The 22,090-nt window shown below is 40.8% G+C and overlaps 1 protein-coding gene across 10 annotated transcripts in view; it reads right to left on the reverse strand.

Moving 5' to 3' along the window:
* Positions 1-22,090, reverse strand: part of helz (helicase with zinc finger) — a 259,376-nt gene that overhangs the window by 138,430 nt on the left and 98,856 nt on the right. For 7 of the 10 annotated variants that reach the window (XM_038777996.1, XM_038777990.1, XM_038777999.1 and 4 more), the window contains 5 exons: positions 20,684-21,017; positions 16,585-16,715; positions 14,977-15,162; positions 11,523-11,624; positions 7,833-8,011 (listed from right to left, as the gene is read on the reverse strand). In XM_038777996.1, coding sequence (XP_038633924.1) covers positions 7,833-8,011; positions 11,523-11,624; positions 14,977-15,162; positions 16,585-16,715; positions 20,684-21,017 — 932 coding nt within the window. The remainder of the gene's footprint in view (positions 1-7,832; positions 8,012-11,522; positions 11,625-14,976; positions 15,163-16,584; positions 16,716-20,683; positions 21,018-22,090) is intronic. The other 3 variants (XM_038777995.1, XM_038777993.1, XM_038777991.1) reach the window with 2 other exon arrangements.

The raw sequence follows: 22,090 nt of genomic DNA on the forward strand, positions 1-22,090 counted from the left end.
AAACTTTCCCTTAATCCAGGTGCAAGTTTTTCCACACATTGCCCTTACATTAAGCTCATACAAACCAATCAACTTCCAGTTTCTTGAGACCTGACGGTTGTTTTGTTCCCCAATGGTGCCTCACAGTAGCTGAAACACTCACCAAATACCTAGGCTCTTCTCTCGCAGCAGAGCAAGACCACTTTCTGAAGGGTACAAATGTTTAAAAGCAAAAGAACATCTCTGTCTCCTCTGCATAAAATTCCCAATTCCCACTTTGATGCAAATTCCCAAATATACTCACTCAGGACAAGGTCTTTCCCACTATATGAAGAAATTCTTTGAGGAAGTGACAAAGTTAATTGATGAGGGAAGGGCTGTAGATGTCATATACATGGGCTTCAGTAAGGCGTTTGATAAAGTTTCCCATGGCAGATTGATGGAAAAAGTGAAGTCGTATGGGGTTCAGGGTGTACTAGCTAGATGGATAAAGAACTGGCTGGGCAACAGGAGACAGAGAGTAGTGGTGGAAGGGAGTGTCTCAAAATGGAGAAAGGTGACTAGTGGTGTTCCACAGGGATCTGTGCTCGGACCACTGTTGTTTGTGATATACATAAAATGATCTGGATGAAGGTATGGGAGGTCTAATTAGCAAGTTTGCAGATGATACTAAGATTGGTGGAGTTGCAGATAGCGAGGAGGACTGTCAGAGAATACAGAAAAATATAGATAGATTGGAGAGTTGGGTAGAGAAATGGCAGATGGAGTTCAATCCAGGCAAATGCGACGTGATGCATTTTGGAAGATCCAATTCAAGAGCAGACTATATGGTCAATGGAAGAGTCCTGGGGAAAATTGATGTACAGAGAGATCTGGGAGTTCAGGTCCATTGTACCCGGAAGGTGACAACGCAGATCGATAGCGTGGTCAAGAAGGCATACAGCATGCTTGCCTTCATCAGACAGGGTATTGAGTACAAGAGTCGGCAGGTCATGTTACAGTTGTATAGGACTTTGGTTAGGCCACATTTGAATACTGCATGCAGTTCTGGTCGCCACATTACCAGAAGGATGTGGATGCTTTGGAGAGGGTGCAGAGGAGGTTCACCAGGATGTTGCCTGGTATGGAGGGTGCTAGCTATGAAGAAAGGTTGAGTAGATTAGGATTGTTTTCGTTGGAAAGACGGAGGTTGAGGGGCGACCTGATTGAGGTCTACAAAATTATGAGAGGTATGGACAGGGTGGATAGCAACAAGCTTTTTCCAAGAATGGGGGTGTCAATTACAAGGGGTCACGATTTCAAGGTGAGAGGGGGAAAGTTTAAGGGAGATGTGTGTGGAAAGTTTTTTATGCAGAGGGTGGTGGGTGCCTGGAACGCTTTGCCAGCGGAGGTGGTAGAGGCGGGCACGATAGCATCATTTAAGATGCATCTGGACAGATATATGAACGGGTCGGGAACAGAGGGAAGTAGATCCTTGGAAAATAGGCAACAAGTTTAGATAAAGGATCTGGATCGATGCAGGCTGGGAGGGCTGAAGGGCCTGTTCCTGTGCTGTAATTTTCTTTGTTCTTTACTACTCGTACGCCACTTACTGATCATGTGCTTGAAACAGTCCCTTTCTTATATAGAGCTGAAAAAAGTCACTCTCTAGCTAATCAACACCTACTGAAGCACTATTCAGGCAAGGGTTTTCAGGTGATTGAGAGTTGAAGTGACACTTCGCGACCTGTTTAACTCAGCTACTTAAAAAAAGACTTCCCAGTTGAATTCCCACTTTGATCCAAAGTCCTTAATGTGTTCACTCAGACTGTCTCTCGCTCAGGGCGAGGTCCCTCTGACTGCCCATGTGCCACTTAGCCCTAACAAATCTTCCCTCATCTTTCTCTGCCCCAAGCAGAACAGCCCCAGCTTTTCTAGTCTCTACATTGAGCTGAAGTTTCAAAGAACTATGGTTCTAAAATTCCCAATTCCCACTTTGATGTACTTTGATGAAATATCCAAGTTTAATTACAAAGCCACTTTCAAATCTCAAAACCATAGGAGATAACTCAACCAATTTACTTCTATACTCCCTCGATGAGGCAGCGTCTTGCTAATGAACTATTACTTTATGATTGGTGAAAAGCTCCCAGACGTCGTGCATACTTTGGCAGGACTGAATTTAAAACAAAAGTTAAAAAGATGCTCGAGTAAATTAACTGAAGGGTCACAGAACTATCTATAAACTGATTAAAACCTATACAAGAGGATTTGTTTTCTCTAATTCTTCACTTCACGTTTAACGAATAGCGCTTATCCCCATATCTATAATTTTCATTATTAAAGCCAATCACCATTTGCTTATTCAACAGACCATCAAGTCTTGTCTGGGACAACCTTGAAACTATGACAACCGATTTAGTCTGAGTTAATGAGGTAAATACATAATTGCAGATGACCAGTGTCCATGTTGTCTCACTGTCTGGAAGTATATTCTTAATTGGCACCACCAAATCATGCAATGTAATATCTCCGATTCAAATCCTGGATTGACCTGGTTTCATTTCCCCTTATCAACAACGGCGAAGACAAGAAATATTTTTCACACAAAAGATGTTTTGATTCTGGGTCCAAGTCAATCACAGCTTTCTAGTAAGAATTAAATGAAAAAAATATATCAAGCAGTACCTGGCAAGCACAGTAATTAGATGTTGGTTGAGGGAAAGGGGAAGCATTTTAAATAGCACAGACAGGTGCAGACACTAGGTTATTAATATTATGAGCTCTTACGACAACTACTTCCATTTTGTTATTCCTCATTGATAGCTTATTCCTTCAGAAACTAAAGAACGTTAAATCAGAGAGCATTATCTTCCATTAAAGACAGCATCCCAAATATAACATGATCACCATCTTGAATTACTAAGTCTAATGAAATTCATTCCATCACAGCAATTAAGAGTTTAAATAATAGCTTTGAATTCCATTGAATTAAATCTATGCCTCATTACAATGGCAAAGATCATTATTTGCAAGAAACCACTGTAGTTACAGTGCATAGAAACTGACTTCATTTGGAACTACCACTGTGACAGAAATATTTTTAGCTTTTTCAGAAACACATGAAGCCACACAGTGATGCGTCAAAGGGAAATAATGAACAAATCATATCTTTTGTTATGAACTTGAGACTGCTTCTCCCCTTTTGTGGTTTTTCTCTTGAAGCAGCGATAGAGGTTAATGAAGAAAGTTTACAGGTGCTGTGATTAAAGCGCATGCATTTACTAATGAACGTGAAAAAAAACAATTTTGTTCAGTATGTAAATCTCAAATGGAATTAAATTGCACTGTGGCAAATCCTGAACTGAAAAGATACTAGAGATGGGATCTTTACATCCAAATAATACCATATTTATATTACCACTTTTCTGCTAATTGACTGCAGATTCATTGTTTAACAACAACTTTGGCTGAGAACGTTGGAGGCTTCCACTACCTGCACCTAGTCCAGACCACCTTCTCTCTACAGATTCTGGAGTCATTTCGCTATCCATTCACAGCAACATGTGCACCTGCTCATCGCTATTTTAAAACCATAATGCATTCTGAGTTGTAAACTTCAATTGCTGAGGAAACTTTGCGACTGCAAGAAGTCTGCTCATTCCTTATCCACAGCAAAGTTGGACTGCACCCACTGCTGGCAATGGCAGTGGCCCTAACTGTCCCCAGTGGCTGCTTTTAAATGCACGTTGAGATGAAAGGGAATTGTCTCGTGGGCAGTTGGGCATGGATTTCAGATGGACAAAAGTTTCCTCCTAAAGTAACAATTATCTATAATAATAACAACCTTCATTATGATCACAAGTAGGCTTATATTAACACTGCAATGAAAATCCCCATGTCGCCACATTCTAGCTCCTGTTTGGGTACACTGAGGGAGAATTCAGCATGTTCAATTCACCTAACCCACACATCTTTCGTGACTTGTGGGAGGCAGACTCCGCACAGACAGTGACCCAAGCCGGGAATCAAACACGGGTCCCTGAAGTTGCTTCACAGCTCCAGGGTCGCAGGTTCGATTCCCGGCTTGGGTCACTGTTTGTGCGGAGTTTGCACTTTCTCCCCGCGTCTGCGTGGGTTTCCTCCGGGTGCTCCAGTTTCCTCCCACAGTCAAAAAATGTGCAGGTTAGGTGGATTGGCCATGATAAATTGCTCTTAGTGTCCAAAAAGGTTGGGTTGGGTGTGGTTACTGGGTTACGGGGATGAGGCGGGGATGAGAGCTGGGTAGGGTGCTCTTTCCAAGGGCCGGTGCAGACTCGATGGGCCGAATGGCCTTCTTCTGCACTGTAAATTCTATGATTCATGAGCTGTGAATAAACAGTGCTAACCACTGTGCTACCGTGCCACCCACTAGAAATTATAATGCACACTCTTCCAGTAACGACAAATAACACAAAAACCTGCATTTATATGTCTTTCGCAACCACAACATCTCCCAAAGCACTTTATTACCAATCATGTACTGTGGAAATGTAGTCAGTTGTAACGCAGGAAAAGTGGCAACTAACTTGTGCACAGTCAGCTCCCCCAAACAGCAATGTGATAATAACCAGACAGTATGTTTGTGAGGTGTTGCTTGAGGATTGAACGTTGGCAAGGGTACCAGAGTAATTCCCTGCTCGTCTCTGAAATAATGTCATGGTATCTTTGTCCCCATGTGAGATCAGATGAGGTCTTGGTTTAACATCCAATCTAAAACACAGCACTCCCATCAGTGTAGCAGTCCTTCATCTCTGTCCTGGAGTGTCAGCCTGGATTTCTGTTCTAAAGTCCTGGAAAAGGACTTGAACCCACAGTTTTCTGATACACAGACAAGAGTGCTACCTGCAGTGACGCTGCTGAATTAGTTCATTTTCAGCTAAACTTGGATGGGAAGAAGGCTTGGAAGCAACCACACCAAATCCTTGGTGGTCAGCTCAAATAACAACCATTTATTCTTAGCCTACATCAAACTTTGCAACATTATGGATGATAAAGTCAATTTCTGAACAATGCACTGAATCCACAAGTACACATTAAACATTTCTCAGTGAGCGGTTCAAGATCTGCAAATATGTACAACGATGATCCCCATGGGTAAACACACCATTGTACAGTATTGAGCAATGAAAATTAGTACAGTCCCACATTTCATCTCTGGTCTGTGCAGTCAACACATGTCAGCAGGCAAAGCACCAGGGGTATTTCAACTGACATCAAAATAAAACTAAAAATACATTTCCATGATAATGGAATGAGAAATGTATCACAAATATGCATTTCTTACATACATCACACAGATCTGTAAACTGGTCTATCCTGAACTGATTTACCAAAATCTCCCTAAAAGCACTCACTCCAGTTTTAAAAACTCTCTGCACGTTCAGGGATGCAGGAGCAACAAATTCTTCCAACTCAGGGCAAATGGTACATTTGAGGTCCAATGAACCCTCTTTACAAAGAAGGAAGGCGAGGCTGCCCACAGACACCTGAAGGGCAGGAGTAATAAAGATTCTAAAATGCAGTTAACCATTTATATGGATGCATCACGATTATTATGGCCACAGCAAATGGGGCCAGGATTGGAAATGTACAAAGTTAGTTCAGGAATCTAAAAAAATAAAATAAAACTGCAACTGCTGGAAAGGTGAAATAAAAAGAGCAGGAATGCTGGGAACGCACAGTAGATTCAGCATATGTAAAGATAAGAGAGGCTATGATCATTTGGGTAAACATTCTTCACACTTAATTCTGAACAGCAAGGGTTGAAGGTAACATTCCCCCTTTCATAATATCAGTGCTTGGAAAATACTTATGATCAAAATGAAGAACTTGGCCAAAAAGCCCAGTATTCAGTCACACTGCAAGTGCTGCCCTGACTCCTCAGGATCAAAATTGCAGGAAAACATCACCATTTGAGCACCTGTCAAGGAAAACAGCTTGTAACAGATGACTCCGCTGCAGACAGGTTATCAGTCATGGCCCTTCTCCTGAGATTTCACTTTCAGTGGTGATTCAGACAATTAGGTAATCCATGAATCATAGAAATAAAGCAATTTTTTTCTTTTTAAAACAGATGAGGTGTACTTAAGTTGGAATTTACATCCATATTAACAGAATTTTCTACAATAGCCACGTTAAAACTCACCATTTGTAACATACATCAACTGGTACAAATTTGCATATTTAATAACACCAACACCCTTGCGTTTGGCTACTTGCCTTTGTAACATTCAAGTACGTAGTCCACCCAATTGGACAAATGTGTACATCACATCCATTAGAAAAGAAACCAACCACAGCGAAAGTCTCCAAGAATTAGAGTTTTACAGCACAGGTGGTGGCCGTCAGCCCATCAAATCTGCATTGACTCATTTATCCGTTTAGTGCCAATTCTATGTCCTGCCCTCAAACCTTCAGATATTTTATTTTTGAAAGCATAAAGGCACTGCCTTGTGCACAAAACACTCAGAAATTACAGAACTACCCTGGTCAGATTTGATGCTAAGCTGGTAGGCCTCCTTTGTTAGCAGCATTGCTTTGAATTCTGAGAATTCAAGCTTCCTGCATTGCAACCAATGGACGACTCCAGGGATATGAGGAGATTTTAATCCAATGCTTTATCTGGGACAAACACAGATAAGCAGACTGCCGACTGGCACATTTCAGTAACGTGCTTTCCCGAAACATAGCAAAGGCGGCTGAAACTTTGAATGTTCATTGCTAGACCTTGGAAGCAGGCGGTCACATGTATTTGCATAATAAAAATAGCTGCTTCGCATTTGCTACATTGTATACAACACATTGCTGATATAAAAGTAAAATACTGAATGCTGGAAATCTGAAATAAAAACAGAAAGTGTGGGAAAAGCTAACCAAGTGTGGCAGCATCTGTGGAGACAGACACTGAGTTAATGCTTTGCGTCCATTATGATTAATAAGGGGATATGGGGTTATGGGGAGAAGGCAGAATAGGGCTGAGAAACAGATCACCCATGACCGAAAGGTGGCGCAGACTCGATGGGCAGAATGGCCTAATTATTCTCCTATGTCGTGTGTCAGGAATTGCTGAGGAATGCTCTTCAAAGAGTGGAAAGTAGGTTGTTCCCACGCAATTTCTGGTAATGTATCCCTCTCAAGCAAGGCAAAACCGATCACCTCAGATTAAACAATGGGTAGCAGTTGTATCTACACAGGCAATTATCCAGCGTTTAAGCCTAATTTGACTTCTCATGGAAGAAAATTCACCAGCTTTTGTGAAGGAAGACTAAAGTAAATGTCAAAAAGAAATAAACCAGAGACAAAAACCAACTTGAGCGTTAAACGGCATTGCTCAAAATTACCCAATGTGCCAAATTCTTAACCCTCAATGGGTATTGAGCACAGCATCCATTAGGAAATTACAAATATATAACACCACCTGCTGTCTCACATCGTATCTTCTTTCTCGTCCACCTCAGCCTTTGTAAAACTTTGTGTGCTGAATTTTCAACACCCCTTCCCGAGCCCAAAAATACCAGCAGCAGATGATACTTCAGTTTCAGGTTGCCATTACCGACAATGGCCATCTTGGGAGAGGAGAGTTTGGGAGAGACAGGCTGGAAATTAGGCAGGTTAAGAGCCTTTTTTAAAAGTAATTTTCAGAGGCTAACTGGGATTTTATGACCGGGGGGTGGTACAACTAAAGGTCACCCTATAGAGGGGGCCACCCATTACACAACAGTGGATGACCTGGCTGCTATCTCCTTTCTGAGGAACACCTACTTGCTGAGCCATCCCTATTTCCCACTTTCATGGTTAAAATTCCATGATTCTGAAATCCTAACATTACTCACCTAGTTCAAGATCCAACTGGCAGAGATATTGCGATGTACTAAGAGTAACCACCACCACTCGATGTCTTAAAATATCCTCTTTCTGTGGCATCTGAAAGGTGGAATGTGTGCTTGAAATCAAACAGTACTGTTGCACGACTGGATGCACAGTCTTCACCCACCGATTTCTGAAATATACCCTGTAATTGCAAAAACCGAACTTCAGGACATGTCCAATTCAAATACATTGCATATCAATCTTGATTTTAATAGTTACAACTTCAATCTTTCTGAATCTTATAATGCAACACCCCAACAAAATAAAAACTTCAATAGCGCAGCTAAGCAACTAACAGAAAATAGACTTTTATCTAGAACCTGCACAATCAAATTCCAGACTAATGGTAGATTGAAATGCACTGCAGAAGTTAAATTCTCAAATAGAAATTTCAGATTTTGGTCACACCATTTATGTGTATTAGAAGTTGGGAAGAACCCATTTGGAGAAACAAGGTAATCAACAACTAAATCACAGGGTTGGGCTGTGTTTCTTTGAACAACTAACAGTAGCACTGGCAGAAACCTAGAATAGAGGCGAGATTGGGAATGGTGCTGGGAAAAGCACGTGGTATAAATAAGTGGGGGTGGGACTTTGGGTAAGAAATTCCACCAGCCCCTCATTTTATTCACTTTTATCCTTGAAAAGCCCTTTGGCACCTCAGCAATGACAGCAAGTGCTGACATAGTAATCGATGAAAGCCAGTGTTCCCATTCAATATCCAGGCATACACCTTTTAACTAAGACTTCTGGTTAGGGATCAGGAACACTAATTGTGGCTGATATGCTTCCAACCCCCCCCCCCCCCCCCCCCCCCCCCATTCAGCCACCGTCCAACCTATTATCAAGACCCTCTCATTGATCTGTCACAGATAAGTTAACTCAGCACAATGCAGAGGGCAAAAGCTTGGACGTTTCCCACTCAACAGCGATACAGCCGATCCTTACACTTTCTAAGCATCCAGAAAGCTTTGAAAATATCAGGTGATTACTGCAAAAGATTACAACGGTCACAGTTAAGGATTTCTGGTAAGCTCCTGGAGCACACCATTAATTTCCCTTTTGCCACCTCAAAATATTATCTGAACCTCAGTATATGATTATTTTGAACTGCACTCCTAGGTTTCATCTTTCCAAATTTATATTGTTTTTAAATGTTCTAAGAAATTAATGTAAAAATCATTCCTAAGTAGCTGAATAGGACAAGCACAACATTGTGCTTTAAATCATTTAAATGGGACACAAAAGTACTTGTATGCATTTTTAAAAGGTTTTTAGCATTATTAAATTGAGAAAAATTGGAAAAATAAATCAGTGGCACAATGGTTAGCATTGCTGCTTCACAGCGCCAAGGACCCAGGTTCAATTCCAACCTTGGGTGACCATCTGTGGGAAGTTTCTCGCCGTGTCTAATAGAGCATCCTCTGGGTACTCCAGTCTCCTCCCACAGTCCAAAGATGTGCATGTTATGTGGATTGGCCATGCTAAATGGGCAGGTTTACGGGGGTGGAGAGCGGGCCTGGGAGGGTGCTCTTTCAGAGGGTTGGTGCAGACTTGAAGGGCCAAATGACCTCCTCCCGTACTGTAGAAATTCTAAATTCTATAATCAAATAGGAAAATAATATTCTTCAGATACAGCTGTTGCAGATGGAGTATCAATTCTGACTAAGAATATGGCAGCTGCATATTTAAATACCTTCAAAAAAAAACAGTAGCATTGCACTAAGTTGCATAGTGAATCAGAAGATTTTTTGTTTTAGTGATGAGCGGAAAAGTGGCTGCAAAGAAACTCAAGCAAATAATTTAGAAAGTAATGGCCCAAATGGATTTCATCTGGAGGTACTTAAGGAATTGAAATGTTCCAGCTGAAATTTTCCCTAGAAAGATTTTTTTTAATAAGTGGGCTATGCAGTTGGGAATCAATGCTGATCTGCGTAACAGGCAACTCGAAAACTCAAATCAATTCAAAACTGTTCCAAAAAGTAGGATTGTGGGTTCAAGTCCCACTCCAAGCTTTGAGCATAAAAATCAAGGCTAACACTCCAGTGCATTACTGAGTGAGTGCTGCACTGTCAGAGATGCTGCCTTTTAGGTCTTCTCAAATGGATGCAAAAAAATCCAATAGCACGTTATCCCAAGTTATCCCTGGTGCCCTGACCAATATTCATTCCTCAATCAAAATCAGATTACCTGGTCATTAACACATTGCAGTTTGTGGTGGGTGGAATTGGCTGCCTTATATACAACTGCAAAAAGTGCTATTATAAATGCCAAATCTTTCTTATTTTATTTACACTGACCAAACACAGTAATAATAAGCCGTGGGCTCAACAAAAGGAAGGTGACCCTGGAAAAAATGTTTCAGAATTTTTGACGATGAGATCAAAGTTCAACATTATCATTTGTAAACTAGCTGGATTTTCAGAAATTATTGCAGAAAGTCCTCAATTTAAAGTCTCCTTGTAATTGTGAAAATTCATCGCAATGGATGAACAGTAAAGACAAAAAGAATTGACCAATTTAATATGTGATATGTACAGCCCAAAGGGACATCAGCATCTACATTGGTAAAGCAAACATGAAGATGCTGTATTAGATTGCTAATATCTCAAGATGCAAGAAGAGTAATACGAGAGGTTAAATCCTTTGCAGTTATTGATATGGAGACAAATCTTTAACCCTTTAACGTGGACAGGGAGATCATAATCCATCCATAATGAATGGATTTTAGCTCTGCTTAGACTCAAATGTTCAACTTAGTTAAACACATCTCCAGCCACGTGTGCTAACAGCAGTCGATACGGTGAGTATTGGATGTAGCCAGAAAAATGATTTAGAATAGGAATATCTGTCACCAAGTATTCCCTTTGATCAAAGTGTCAATTGGAGGAATTTTAAAAGGGGCAAAAGAAAATAGCTATTAGCTTGTAAGGACATTTATGCTGCATAGGTTTACAATGGCTGAAACAGGTTATTAGAAATATAAGCCAAATGCAGGGAAAAGCCACACATTTTAAAGCATAATTTAATAGGCACAAAAAAGTTTATAACTGTTTTCTTCACACATTTCCTAGTCATTAAATTACAGACAGACAGGACATCTAACCTTCTGATTGACTGCTCCAAGTTTCTTATTATGTAGCCAATGATGTGGAGATGCCGGCGTTGGACTGGGGTGTGCACAGTAAGAAGTCTTACAACACCAGGTTAAAGTTCAACAGGTTTGTTTCAAACACGAGCTTTCGGAGCACTGCTCCTTCCTCAGGTGAATCAACACCTGAGGAAGGAGCAGTGCTCCGAAAGCTCGTGTTTGAAACAAACCTGTTGGACTTTAACCTGGTGTTTTAAGACTTCTTACTGTGCTCTTATTATGTAGAACTAACAATAGGTACTTTCCAATGTTTATTTTCTCTACTTTGGCAAGGGGTGGAGACATTCAAGAAGGCATTCTGTGCCATAACAATTCTGTGATTTGGTGTGAGGGAAGTGATATCTCATTACGCACAACAGCTTGCAAAGTGCCATTCTAAAACTTAGTGCAAGGTATGAAAAACCTGCAGTCAGTCATTCCCTAATGCAGTAATATAGTGTGCCAATCAGCTGAGAGGCATTACTGCAAAGTAATAACTGTGTCAAATGTTTGAAAATCATACCTGAGAGGCCTAGCCTGTGGATTTCCAGCTTCTACATAAGGATGGAGGTAATCTTTTATATATAAATCAGCAGCACTGTTGGAATGGGTGCAAATAAGGATCCTGTATGGAGGGGAGGGGTGAGGGAGGGAAAAAAACCACAATGTTGAAGGACAAACATAAAAGAAAACTAGGTCAAACTAGATGCAAAGGAATACTAAATAACAAACGTTTGAATGAATGTTATGGCAAGCGTCATGAATCACTCACTTAAAACTTAAAATCAATTACCAAAATATACATGCTACACTTTCCCAAGATGAAACCTGAGCAAGACCAAGTTTGCCAGTAGTGAAGCAGCAGCCCTTTCATGGAGTCCTTTAAATACAGCCGGGCCATACTTCTGCAGCTCAGTTTGGCAAAAAAATAACAAAATACAACTGACAGCTAACTTTGTTTAAGACCTTGGTTAACCTATTTCCTTTCAATCTGCTTAAACTCGGTTTAGAAGTCTCAATTATTTACCCCTCATCCATTTTCTCTGTTGTTCTTTTCTGAAGAACTCATGACTGCTTCCTCACCCACTATTTTGATCTTTCATCTGCTTGTCATGAGCTGTTGGCGGGATGGGGAGAAGAATGAGATGGGTGAATTAGGGAGCAATAGGCGTGTGACTTAAATTTGGAAAATTACGCCATGCTTCACAACAAACCAGATAAATATGGACATGTGGTATAAACACAACATGCACTATTGTGTTCCAATGCACCTGATGCCTTTGTTCCTTCTAGGTGGAGGAGTAGAAATGGCAGGCCTATCAGAGAGTGCAGGATCCACCCAGTAAAGCACATGGTGCAAACACACCATTTGGACCACTACTTAAAAAGCCAGGCACCTGAAAATCTTTGGATCATGAATCTAAATGGATGCAAATTCAATCTGATTCTGTCAGGGTTTAGTGCAAGGAAGACTTTTCTGTTGCAAAAAATATTTCTGGAAGCTCTGAGAACCACATTGTGCTCTGGAGAATGGGAATGGTTTTGGTAACTCGCTTCTAGTTGGAGAAGAATGAAGAACCACGGCATCATTAGGAAAGACCACAGACCGCATCAGTGGCTTTACTGGAGCTATCACCAAGGATGAAGACAGCACAACAGCATTTATACCCACCACATAGGCTGCGGCAGTCCAGAATGATGTACCTACTGTTTGCTAAAGAGTAGTGTTCAAGGAGGCAGTGCTTCAGGAGACAGCTGTGACTGACTGCCCTATGCCACCTGGCACAACACGGGCAACAATGCTTCTGAAAACCTGGCTGCCTTGTGTGCCATCTTTTCCCCAATATCAAGTACCAACAACCAAATAAACTCAATAAAGATGAACCGAACTTTAAGAGGTGCAACTTTGCTTTAAGCAGGCATCTTGCCCCCCAAGTAGACAGGTTTCCCACCGTTTCCAAAAAAAAAATCATGCAGCCAAATCAAAAAGATTCAAATGTGGCCTGATCAAAATAATTTGGGCCCCTCACTGAATCCACTAGATGAGCGGATGGCCTAATTAGCCCACCTATCAGACAGCCAAACAGCACCAAAACGGAAGTCAAATTGGAATCTATTTCTTGATTTTGGGAGAGCTGCCATCTTTATACCCTTAAAAATGTTGCATTGTGAGAATTTGAAAGCTGGATTTTCACAGTCAGGATGAGCAAGGGATTTAACATTAAAGAGGAGCTGCTCTCCCACAGCATTGCACATGGAGAGTCAAGACCAAGACTCACGAGTCCTGCGAAAAATGGCAAGGAGGTGGCAGATAAGTGGACCAGGCATACACATTGTGAACCTATGTTTATTGTATGCTTTGATCTGATGATCTGGCCTCTTCAAGCAACTGTAAAATTATCTAGGAGCGGTTCCTTTGCCAGTTACTGGAAATCACTAAATAATGAGCTCTAGGTCAAAAACCCTTCCATTCATGACAGCATTAAGACTGCACTGTTCGATATGGCTGAGAGAACTACGAGCCAAAGCAAGGGAATAAATTAGCAAATTAAAACAGTTCACACAAATAAGGAAAGGAATGAAATTAAATTCTGCAAATTCCTAATTGAGAACAGATTAATTTCTCAATGGCTGTTTTGACAGTTCTCGGGAGTTGTAACATTTGGATGCACAAGTCTTCAAGTTGTACTTTCGCTGCATTTATTCTAGCCTCCAGCAAAGCCATCTGTTGGTACTCCATTTCTGTCTAACTTCCAGCTGTATTTCCAACTCAGTGTCCTTTGAGCTCGTCAGACACAGACACTAAAGATATGAAGATCTGCATATTAAGTAAGCAATATACATATTAAAATTGATCAAATTTATTCTACCAAACTGACTTAAACACCTAAAAATCGTCCACCACAGTCCAATTTCCAAATAGGTCAGATACAATGGCAGGTATATTGGAAGTACTGACAAGTTAATCAACACACCTTACTCTCCCTGCGAACTGGTACCAAGAAGGAATGCATTGCTGTAATTGACTCAATCCAACCCTAATTTTAAACAGTAGCTTGACATGGTAACAGGGTGCCCACAAAAGCAATCATCTGAAGAATTCTTTGTAGTAACCGAAAATAAACTTCAAAGTCCCGAATGATAGTTGGTAATTATAACAAGAGTTAAAGTAAATTAATTTAATACCCCAGAAATAATGGCATCTACAACTTCCCTTGATTTCGTTCTGAACAAAATTAATGCACATCACCATTCACCATGTGTTCTTTGCAGGTGACTGCAGATGACCTGCCAACACTCAAGGACACTTAGCTGCTGTCCCACTACTCTAGTTCCGGTGGCTCAGCATTTTGGCCTTATAATCAACTCCAAAAAGACTGAAGTCAAATTTCAGGGAGCATGTGAGCATCCAATTACACAAGTGGGTACAATTAATAACCTACCTCTCAAGGTCACACACAAATTTGGTCTACTGTCCTCACCACTTGTAGATCAGCTACCAGCATCACATCAAGTGACTTGACCATTTCCACTTGCACTGTCTGCAAAGTATCAATGACATCAAACGGCACGGCAGATATGCAACTTATCTTCTCAACGCTGCAATATAACTGTATTTGAGGTCACAAGCAAAAGGCTCCAGTTTTGTTTGTCTGTTTGTGTCACTTGTGCTGGTCAATACTGATCACATCCCTCCCGATCTCCAAGGTCAGGTGTAGAATCCCTTCTGCCACCTAACTGAACACAGAGCAAGGATCAAATCTGGGTTGCTCCTGGTCTGTATAGTTTAGTTACTTGCTGGTAAAACCCCTCCGGTCACTGGTGCAGTCCTTATAACATTTAAGTGGATATATTTTTTAATCACATGTCTCATTTCCACCATTCAATTTTCAAAATATAGCGTATTTTTGAAAGAAGTGAATATACGGCAGGATTTCCTGTTATTGCATGCTGAAACAATGCATCAGAAAGCTCACCTTGTATCCTGCTGTTTTAATATATGTTTGACTGCCTGAGCCAATGTGAATGTTTTCCCTGTTCCATAGGGACCGATGATGAGAACAGGCGGAAGTGGGATGGAAAGTGGAGTTGTGATTGCCAGAATAGCCTCCTTCTGTTTCGTATTTAGCCGGGGATCCAACTGCTCGTCCCATTGTCTACTCCAGTAAGACAAAAGAAAAAGCGCTATTTGCAATTTATGAAGGTCTCAAAAGCCAATATGTCTTTTTCAAAACAATTCTTTTAATAAACAACATCCAAATTAAGTTACACAAAGTTATACAGATAATCCCTACAAAAAACTGCACACATTTAAAAGCAAATAACTATATCCATAATAAAATAATTAGTAGCATAGAAAATTGACTAGTTCTCCTAAAGCTTTAGAAATCGATTTAGGATCTTGCATCAAACTAATGAAATCTCATGAAACAGAGAAAAGATGATTCTCAACTTTCTGGAAAAGGTTCTAACATTTCCGTTTAACTGGGCCATAAAGGAGGACCATCAGTTTGATGAGGGCCGTGGTACTCCTCCAGTTTAAAAAGTACAACTTGAACACATAGAACATAGAACAGTACAGCACAGAACAGGCCCTTCGGCCCTCGATGTTGTGCCGAGCAATGATCACCCTACTCAAACCCATGTATCCACCCTATACCCGTAACCCAACAACCCCCCCCTTAACCTTACTTTTAAGGACACTACGGGCAATTTAGCATGGCCAATCCACCTAACCCGCACATCTTTGGACTGTGGGAGGAAACCGGAGCACCCGGAGGAAACCCACGCACACACGAGGAGGACGTGCAGACTCCGCACAGACAGTGACCCAGCCGGGAACCGAACCTGGGACCCTGGAGCTGTGCAGCATTTATGCTAACCACCATGCTACCGTGCTGCCCCTCCCATTAAACTACTGATGCCACCTTCCCATTAAACTACTGATGCCACAATTGTAGCCAGTGCATAAAGTATAATGATTCTATCAACACTGTGTCATTATAGTACTATGCCCCAGAGACAGTAGTGATATCTTTACATGAGTCTATCAATTTAAGTTGATTTAGAAAAGTTTTGCTCAAGTAAATGGGAGGGAAGTGGAGGGAAACGATATAAAAGGTGCTAGTCTGGTATTTGCACATAGAAAGCGTAAACGTTGTGCAGACACATCTGCAAAACAAAAATCTGCTAAACTCAAGAATGTAATTATAGGCATTCTTCTGCATGAATATGTTATCAAGATAATGAGTTTATATAACTTTTTAAAAGGAATTTTAATTTTAAAAACTTCTAAGTATGAAAATCAATTAGTTACATGCTGCTAGTCTCACACAAACTATTAATCACAATCAACAGGTTAAGCACCATTTCCTGACATTTTCTGAATTTGTGCATGAATATACATGAATGCAAATTATTCCAACCTGCTTTTCTCTCGGTCACAGAACAGTCAATCCAATCTTATCTTTTTGAAAACACAGGTGAAGGGCTATGAAATGTACCCAATCCTATACACCAGCTTCAGTAAGTGGCAAGCTGCATGCCTGATGCAATATTAATGCCACGTTTGTGGCACACCATACCTGATGGGACTCCAGGGAATTGTGGGAAACATACAGACATCAGGAAAGAGAATGCTGTTGTCCTTGATTCTGTCCAGGGCATAATGCATTTCACAGAGTGGCAAGCGATTGAGTTGAAACTGAAGTTCAACCTATGAATTAATAAGGCATTTGTCAGCAATTCAAAAAACGTCCAATAAACAGGTACAGATCAGTACAGTTTCACTTCTAAACCCAGATTTCAGAATGATATTTTCACCCCCCTGCTGTCAAAAGTGCCCACATACAGTTTACATGGCTTCAACATCACACATGATGAAAGGAGATGCAGAAGAAAGATGTTGTTTCTTCTACAAGGAGCTTCCCAACTTCCCAAATTGCTTTTCAAAGGAACTTTATGCAGGCCAGCAGGAATAGATTTTATGTAAAGTAACACAACTGTTACTTTTACACAACAAATTTGCTGTTGGGTTCAACCATTCTTTTGGCAGCTGATCAGTTTTATAAATGGACTACAAGTGCACTGGAAAAGTAGATGGTTCAGCAATGATATCCCCCTAACAGGGGCAGTGAGGGTTGGGGGCGGACTAATCTTTGAGCTGCTCACCAAACCTTTGGATGCAAGTGGATTTGTCCATCAAACTGAAGTTGTTGTTGCCCCAATCACTCTTAAATTGTTCACAGAACATATTTAGGAAACTAACATTATTGCAATTTGCCTGGTAAGAGTTAGACATGAGAAACAGGAGCAGGCATTGGTCAATCAGCCGTTCACACAGACTCTGCCACTCAGTTAGCTCATAGTTGACCTTCCACCTCAACTACACCTTCCACGCACTATTTCCATGTCCCTCGATATCCTCCATCTGTCAATCTCCAATTTAAATATACTCAATGACTGAGTACCAACGTCCATCTGAGATGGAGAATTCCAAAAGTTCACAAATCTTTGAATGAAGACATTTCTCCTATTTGGTTAATCCTTATTCAGAGTCTGTAACTACTGCTTCTCGACTCCTCCGCCAGGAGAAACATCCTCCAACCGTCTATCCAGTTAAGCTCCTTAAGCATTTTAGATGGTTCAATGGTATCACCTCTCATTCTTCTCAACTCTGGGGAATACAGGCCTAGTTTGCTCAATGACCCTTCAAGGGACAATCACCTCATCCCACGAATCATTCCAGGAATAGTTCATCAAGCTCCAAATAGGACTGTATGAGAGGCTGCTATATTCTTTTATTTGTAATTATTGTTTTTTTTTTGGTTTTTTTTTTTAATTGATATAGTTGCACATGGTTGCTTGAAAATAATAGTTTCCCTTACTGGCAACATCTGCTGCTCCAGTAAGAGGTAGATTACAGGCAAGTGCAGATCATTTTTGGCAAAAATCACAAAATATTTAAGATCACATTTTTAAGAAATTGTTACATCAGGATGTTTCACAAGTGTATCCAAATATACTGCCCTTCATCTCAAACCAAAGCGCAGTCACAAACCCCAAAACAGAACTCATATTGATGCAGAGTGCCCAGGTATAAAACAAGCTTTCCCCATTCACTTTATGGTGCTAAATTATAATTCGAGAATTATGAAGCATTTACCTCCGCATCCCAATCTCTAGCTAACTAGGTCTGTGAGATCCTTGAAGGTCAAAATATAACAGTTAAAATCAGGCGTTGTGTGAATGAGGCTGCATAAAATGCGAGGTGCATACTAAGCAAACCAAAATTGTATAGAAAAAGATCAAATGGAACCATCAATGAAGCATCTTACTTTCATATTAATGAATCTATGTATTGCACTTCAAAATCCTTAACTGAAAACCAGCACCAAGTGAATGAGGTAAAATTATATGCTGGATCATATCTTTCCTATTGCATTTTCCACAAAATAGCCCACCAGTTAAAATGTCAAACTCCAGATATATCTGCACCAATGCTCGGTGTTAACATAGTTCCAGAACTAAACAGATTTTGATCAACACTGCCGTCAGTATAGCAGTAACTTCTGATCTTTCTTGAAACTCATGTGCAAATCACAAACCTTTGTCCTTCGTATCATCGCATAAAAGCGCCTTAAATAAAAACAAAGTTCAATCTCGCTTTTAAAGCCCGATTCAAAGTTTACCATACACTGAACTGGGGAAATGTAGTTCAAAGCAAACTTCTCAGCAGTGTGTTGAAAACCTTTAATTTCCTGTCGAATTTTCCCTTTCCCTTCTCCCGAAGACCCGGATTCCTGGCTGCCGTGTGGCTCCACGGGAACACTCTGAAAACATCCCCAAGCAGCTTGTATACATGTGTGAGCATTGATGGCGGGATCAGCAGCCAATCGCGATGAGAGTTATCACATACAAAAGCCTGATTCTGTCCATGCCAAATATCCAAACAAAAGTGAGAATGAAGGTCAATTTCCCCTCCCGAGTCCAGAAGCAGTGGTACCAAGTTTATCTCCCCGAATACAAAAGGAAAACACTATCAGGATAAAGGTTACCAACCTGAAACACTGATGCTATTTCTTACTCCACAGGAAGACCTGTTGAGCATTTCCAACATTTCCTGTTTTATCTCCTTGCACACTGGTTGAGCGGATATTCTAACATAGACTGGGGATCAAATATCGGAACTTGCTGGCCTCTATAACTGAACAACTCGTTATGTTAACCAGTTGGGCCTTTACAGAAGCTTTTAGTAGGTTATCACGTCTACTCTTCACACCTTGTTACGGATACTGGCAGGTACTATTCAGAGAGACTAAGATATTCATGGAAACAATGCTTCACTCACATCCAAAAGGTACAATTAACTCTTCTATTTCAGACATTTTTAACACTGTTTTGAACTCCGCAAATCACAGTCAAGGTAACAGAGGGAGGTCAAAATCTGCAGAAGATTTGCTCAAAACATAACAATGATGCTGTTGGCGGCTTACAGCTCTAAACCGAGACTGTTTCAGATTGAACACTAACATTAGGTAGTTTACAGGAGTCACCGGAACCTAAAAATTAAAATAATCACAAAGCCATAAATACATCCCTTCTCCTGCTTTTCCTTTCACTTTGCTAGTAAGTGATTTTATTCAGCTTAAGTTTGTATTGGTATAGTCCCTAATGTTTGATGATCACAGTAACAGTCAATCTTTGTGCATGACAATGTCCAAAAGGATATTAACTTTGTAAAGTGTCTTGCAATTATGCATAAAGAATGCAACATACTCTACAGATCATTCCTCCTCCTTTCCCCTCAACTTTGAATAAGCTGTTTCATCCTGCAAATGTATCTGTTTATTTTAAATGGAATGGTGCCATATGGATGCTCCAATGCACTGGGTGACAGGATGCAAGAAGCCATCAACAAATTCCCTCACAGTTTGAGAGGCACTAACCTCAGCCAGACTGATCAAACTATACAAGCAAAGGCCAGGTGCCTTGCTTTGGAGAAAGGGGCAAGTTGGTGGGGGGAATCCATTCTACTGCCTGGAGGAGAAGTTGCATTGTATGGGGAGCAGACGAGAACACATCACATTAACATCTTAAAATGAACATGAAGATAAAAGAAAATTACCGCAGATGCTGGAATCTGAACCGAAACCAGAAAATACTGGACCATCTCAGCAGGTCTGACAGCATTTGTGGAGAGAGAAGGAAGCTAACGTTTGGAGTCTGGACAAGGCTCAAAGCTGGGGAGAACTGGAAATAGGGTCCGATTTATACTGCTGTGGGGGGGGGGGACGGGGGGTTATGGGCATGCAGCCCCACTGCTCCACACCACCCCCCCCCCCCCACCCCTCCCACATCAGCATAAACCTGATCCTATTTCCAGTTCTCTCCAGCTCTGACAGTCATCCAGGCTCAAAACATTAACTCCTTCTCTCTTCATAGATGCTGACAGACCTGCTGAGATTGTCCAGTATTTTCTTTTTTAGCTTAAAATTAACAGTCTGAGAAGAAAAATAAACTAATGAAATCATCCAAGGTCCAGTGTAAAAGTCAGTCTACTATCCACAGGAAATATGCTTTGTCTACATCACACCTTGTGGCAATAATCCAGTAATACAGCAGAAACTTTATAAATGTATTAACTATTAAAAATATACGTCAAGCAGGAACAATGTAAATTACCTGCATCTCTCTGTCTGCTCGAAGTTTTAGCTCCTCACAGCATTCCTTGGTCAACCTCAAGTAAATGCATTCCTTAGTTTTTTCCTCAATCATGGCTTCATAAACCTTTTCTTTGGTTCCCTGGGCCTGCATGGACCTCTCTTTAGTTATTGGCAACAGCAAGACAGAATTGACTTTGGTCATTACCAATCGTCCAGCCAAAGTTTCTTCTGAAAGAGTCTCTGTGAGTTTGAAGCGAGCAAAAAGCTGTCCACTTTGAGCATATTTAGCACCGCCTGAAACACCAGTGAGCATGAAGTTTGCTACCAGATATAAATTTACTTTAATGTTGAACCTGTAAATTAAAAACAGTTACTTCATTATAAAAGCAATATATTTTCAAACATTTGTAAAATATTCAAAATTAAACTATGGTGATCAGATGTACAAATCCAATTGCGATATCAGCTTCCTTGGTAAGAAAAGAAAATTACATTGATGTAACATGCAGTATCAGTTACAATGCTTTTGATGAGGAGTATAAAACACACATTTTAGATAGGAGCACACAGAAAGCAATTTTCTTAAGTCAATTACAAAGTGTCAATCAATCACCAGCTAGACACCGGTTCGTTTATATTTTCTTCCTTCCCCACACATCCCAAACATTGGCACATATCAATTCCCAGACTGAGGGCCACCCAATAACTCACTGTAATCAAAGATATCTGATGGAAATTACTTGAGTTCAAGATCTCTGAAGAAGCCGAGACAGAGATAACAACTTGAAAAATTACATTGATATAGTGCATTGCACAACACAAAACATCTCAAAGCACTTGACAATTAATGAAGTATTTTCAAGTGTAGTCACTGTGATATCGTAGGAAATGCAAAAGCCAATTTGAGCACAGCAAACTCCCACAAAAAAAAATACGATAGTGAACTGATAATCTGTTCTCAATAACACTGATTAAGGGGTAACTATTAACGAGGGCACAGGGGATAATTCCCCTGCTCGTCTTCAAAATAGTGACATGGGATCTTTTATGTCCACCTGGGAAAGCAGACGAGGTCTCAGCTTAACATCTCATCCGGAAGATACACCCACTGACAAGGTTGTACTTCGGGGGCCGATTTAGCTCAGTTGGTTGGACAGCTGGTTTGTGATGCAGAGCACGGCCAACAGTGTGGGTTCAATTCCCATATCGGCTGAGGTTATTCACGAAGGCCCCACCTTCTTAACCTTGCCCCTCACTTGAAAGTGTGATGATCCTCAGGTTAAATCACCACCAGTCAGCTCTCCCCTTCATAGGGGAATGATGTGGAGATGCCGGCGTTGGACTGGGGTGAGCACAGCAAGAACTCTTACAACACCAGGTTAAAGTCCAACAGGTTTCAAACACTAGCTATCGGAGCACTGCACCT

The sequence above is a fragment of the Scyliorhinus canicula genome, chromosome 18 (genome assembly GCF_902713615.1).
Source record: "Scyliorhinus canicula chromosome 18, sScyCan1.1, whole genome shotgun sequence".
NCBI classification, from domain to species: Eukaryota; Metazoa; Chordata; class Chondrichthyes; order Carcharhiniformes; family Scyliorhinidae; genus Scyliorhinus; species Scyliorhinus canicula.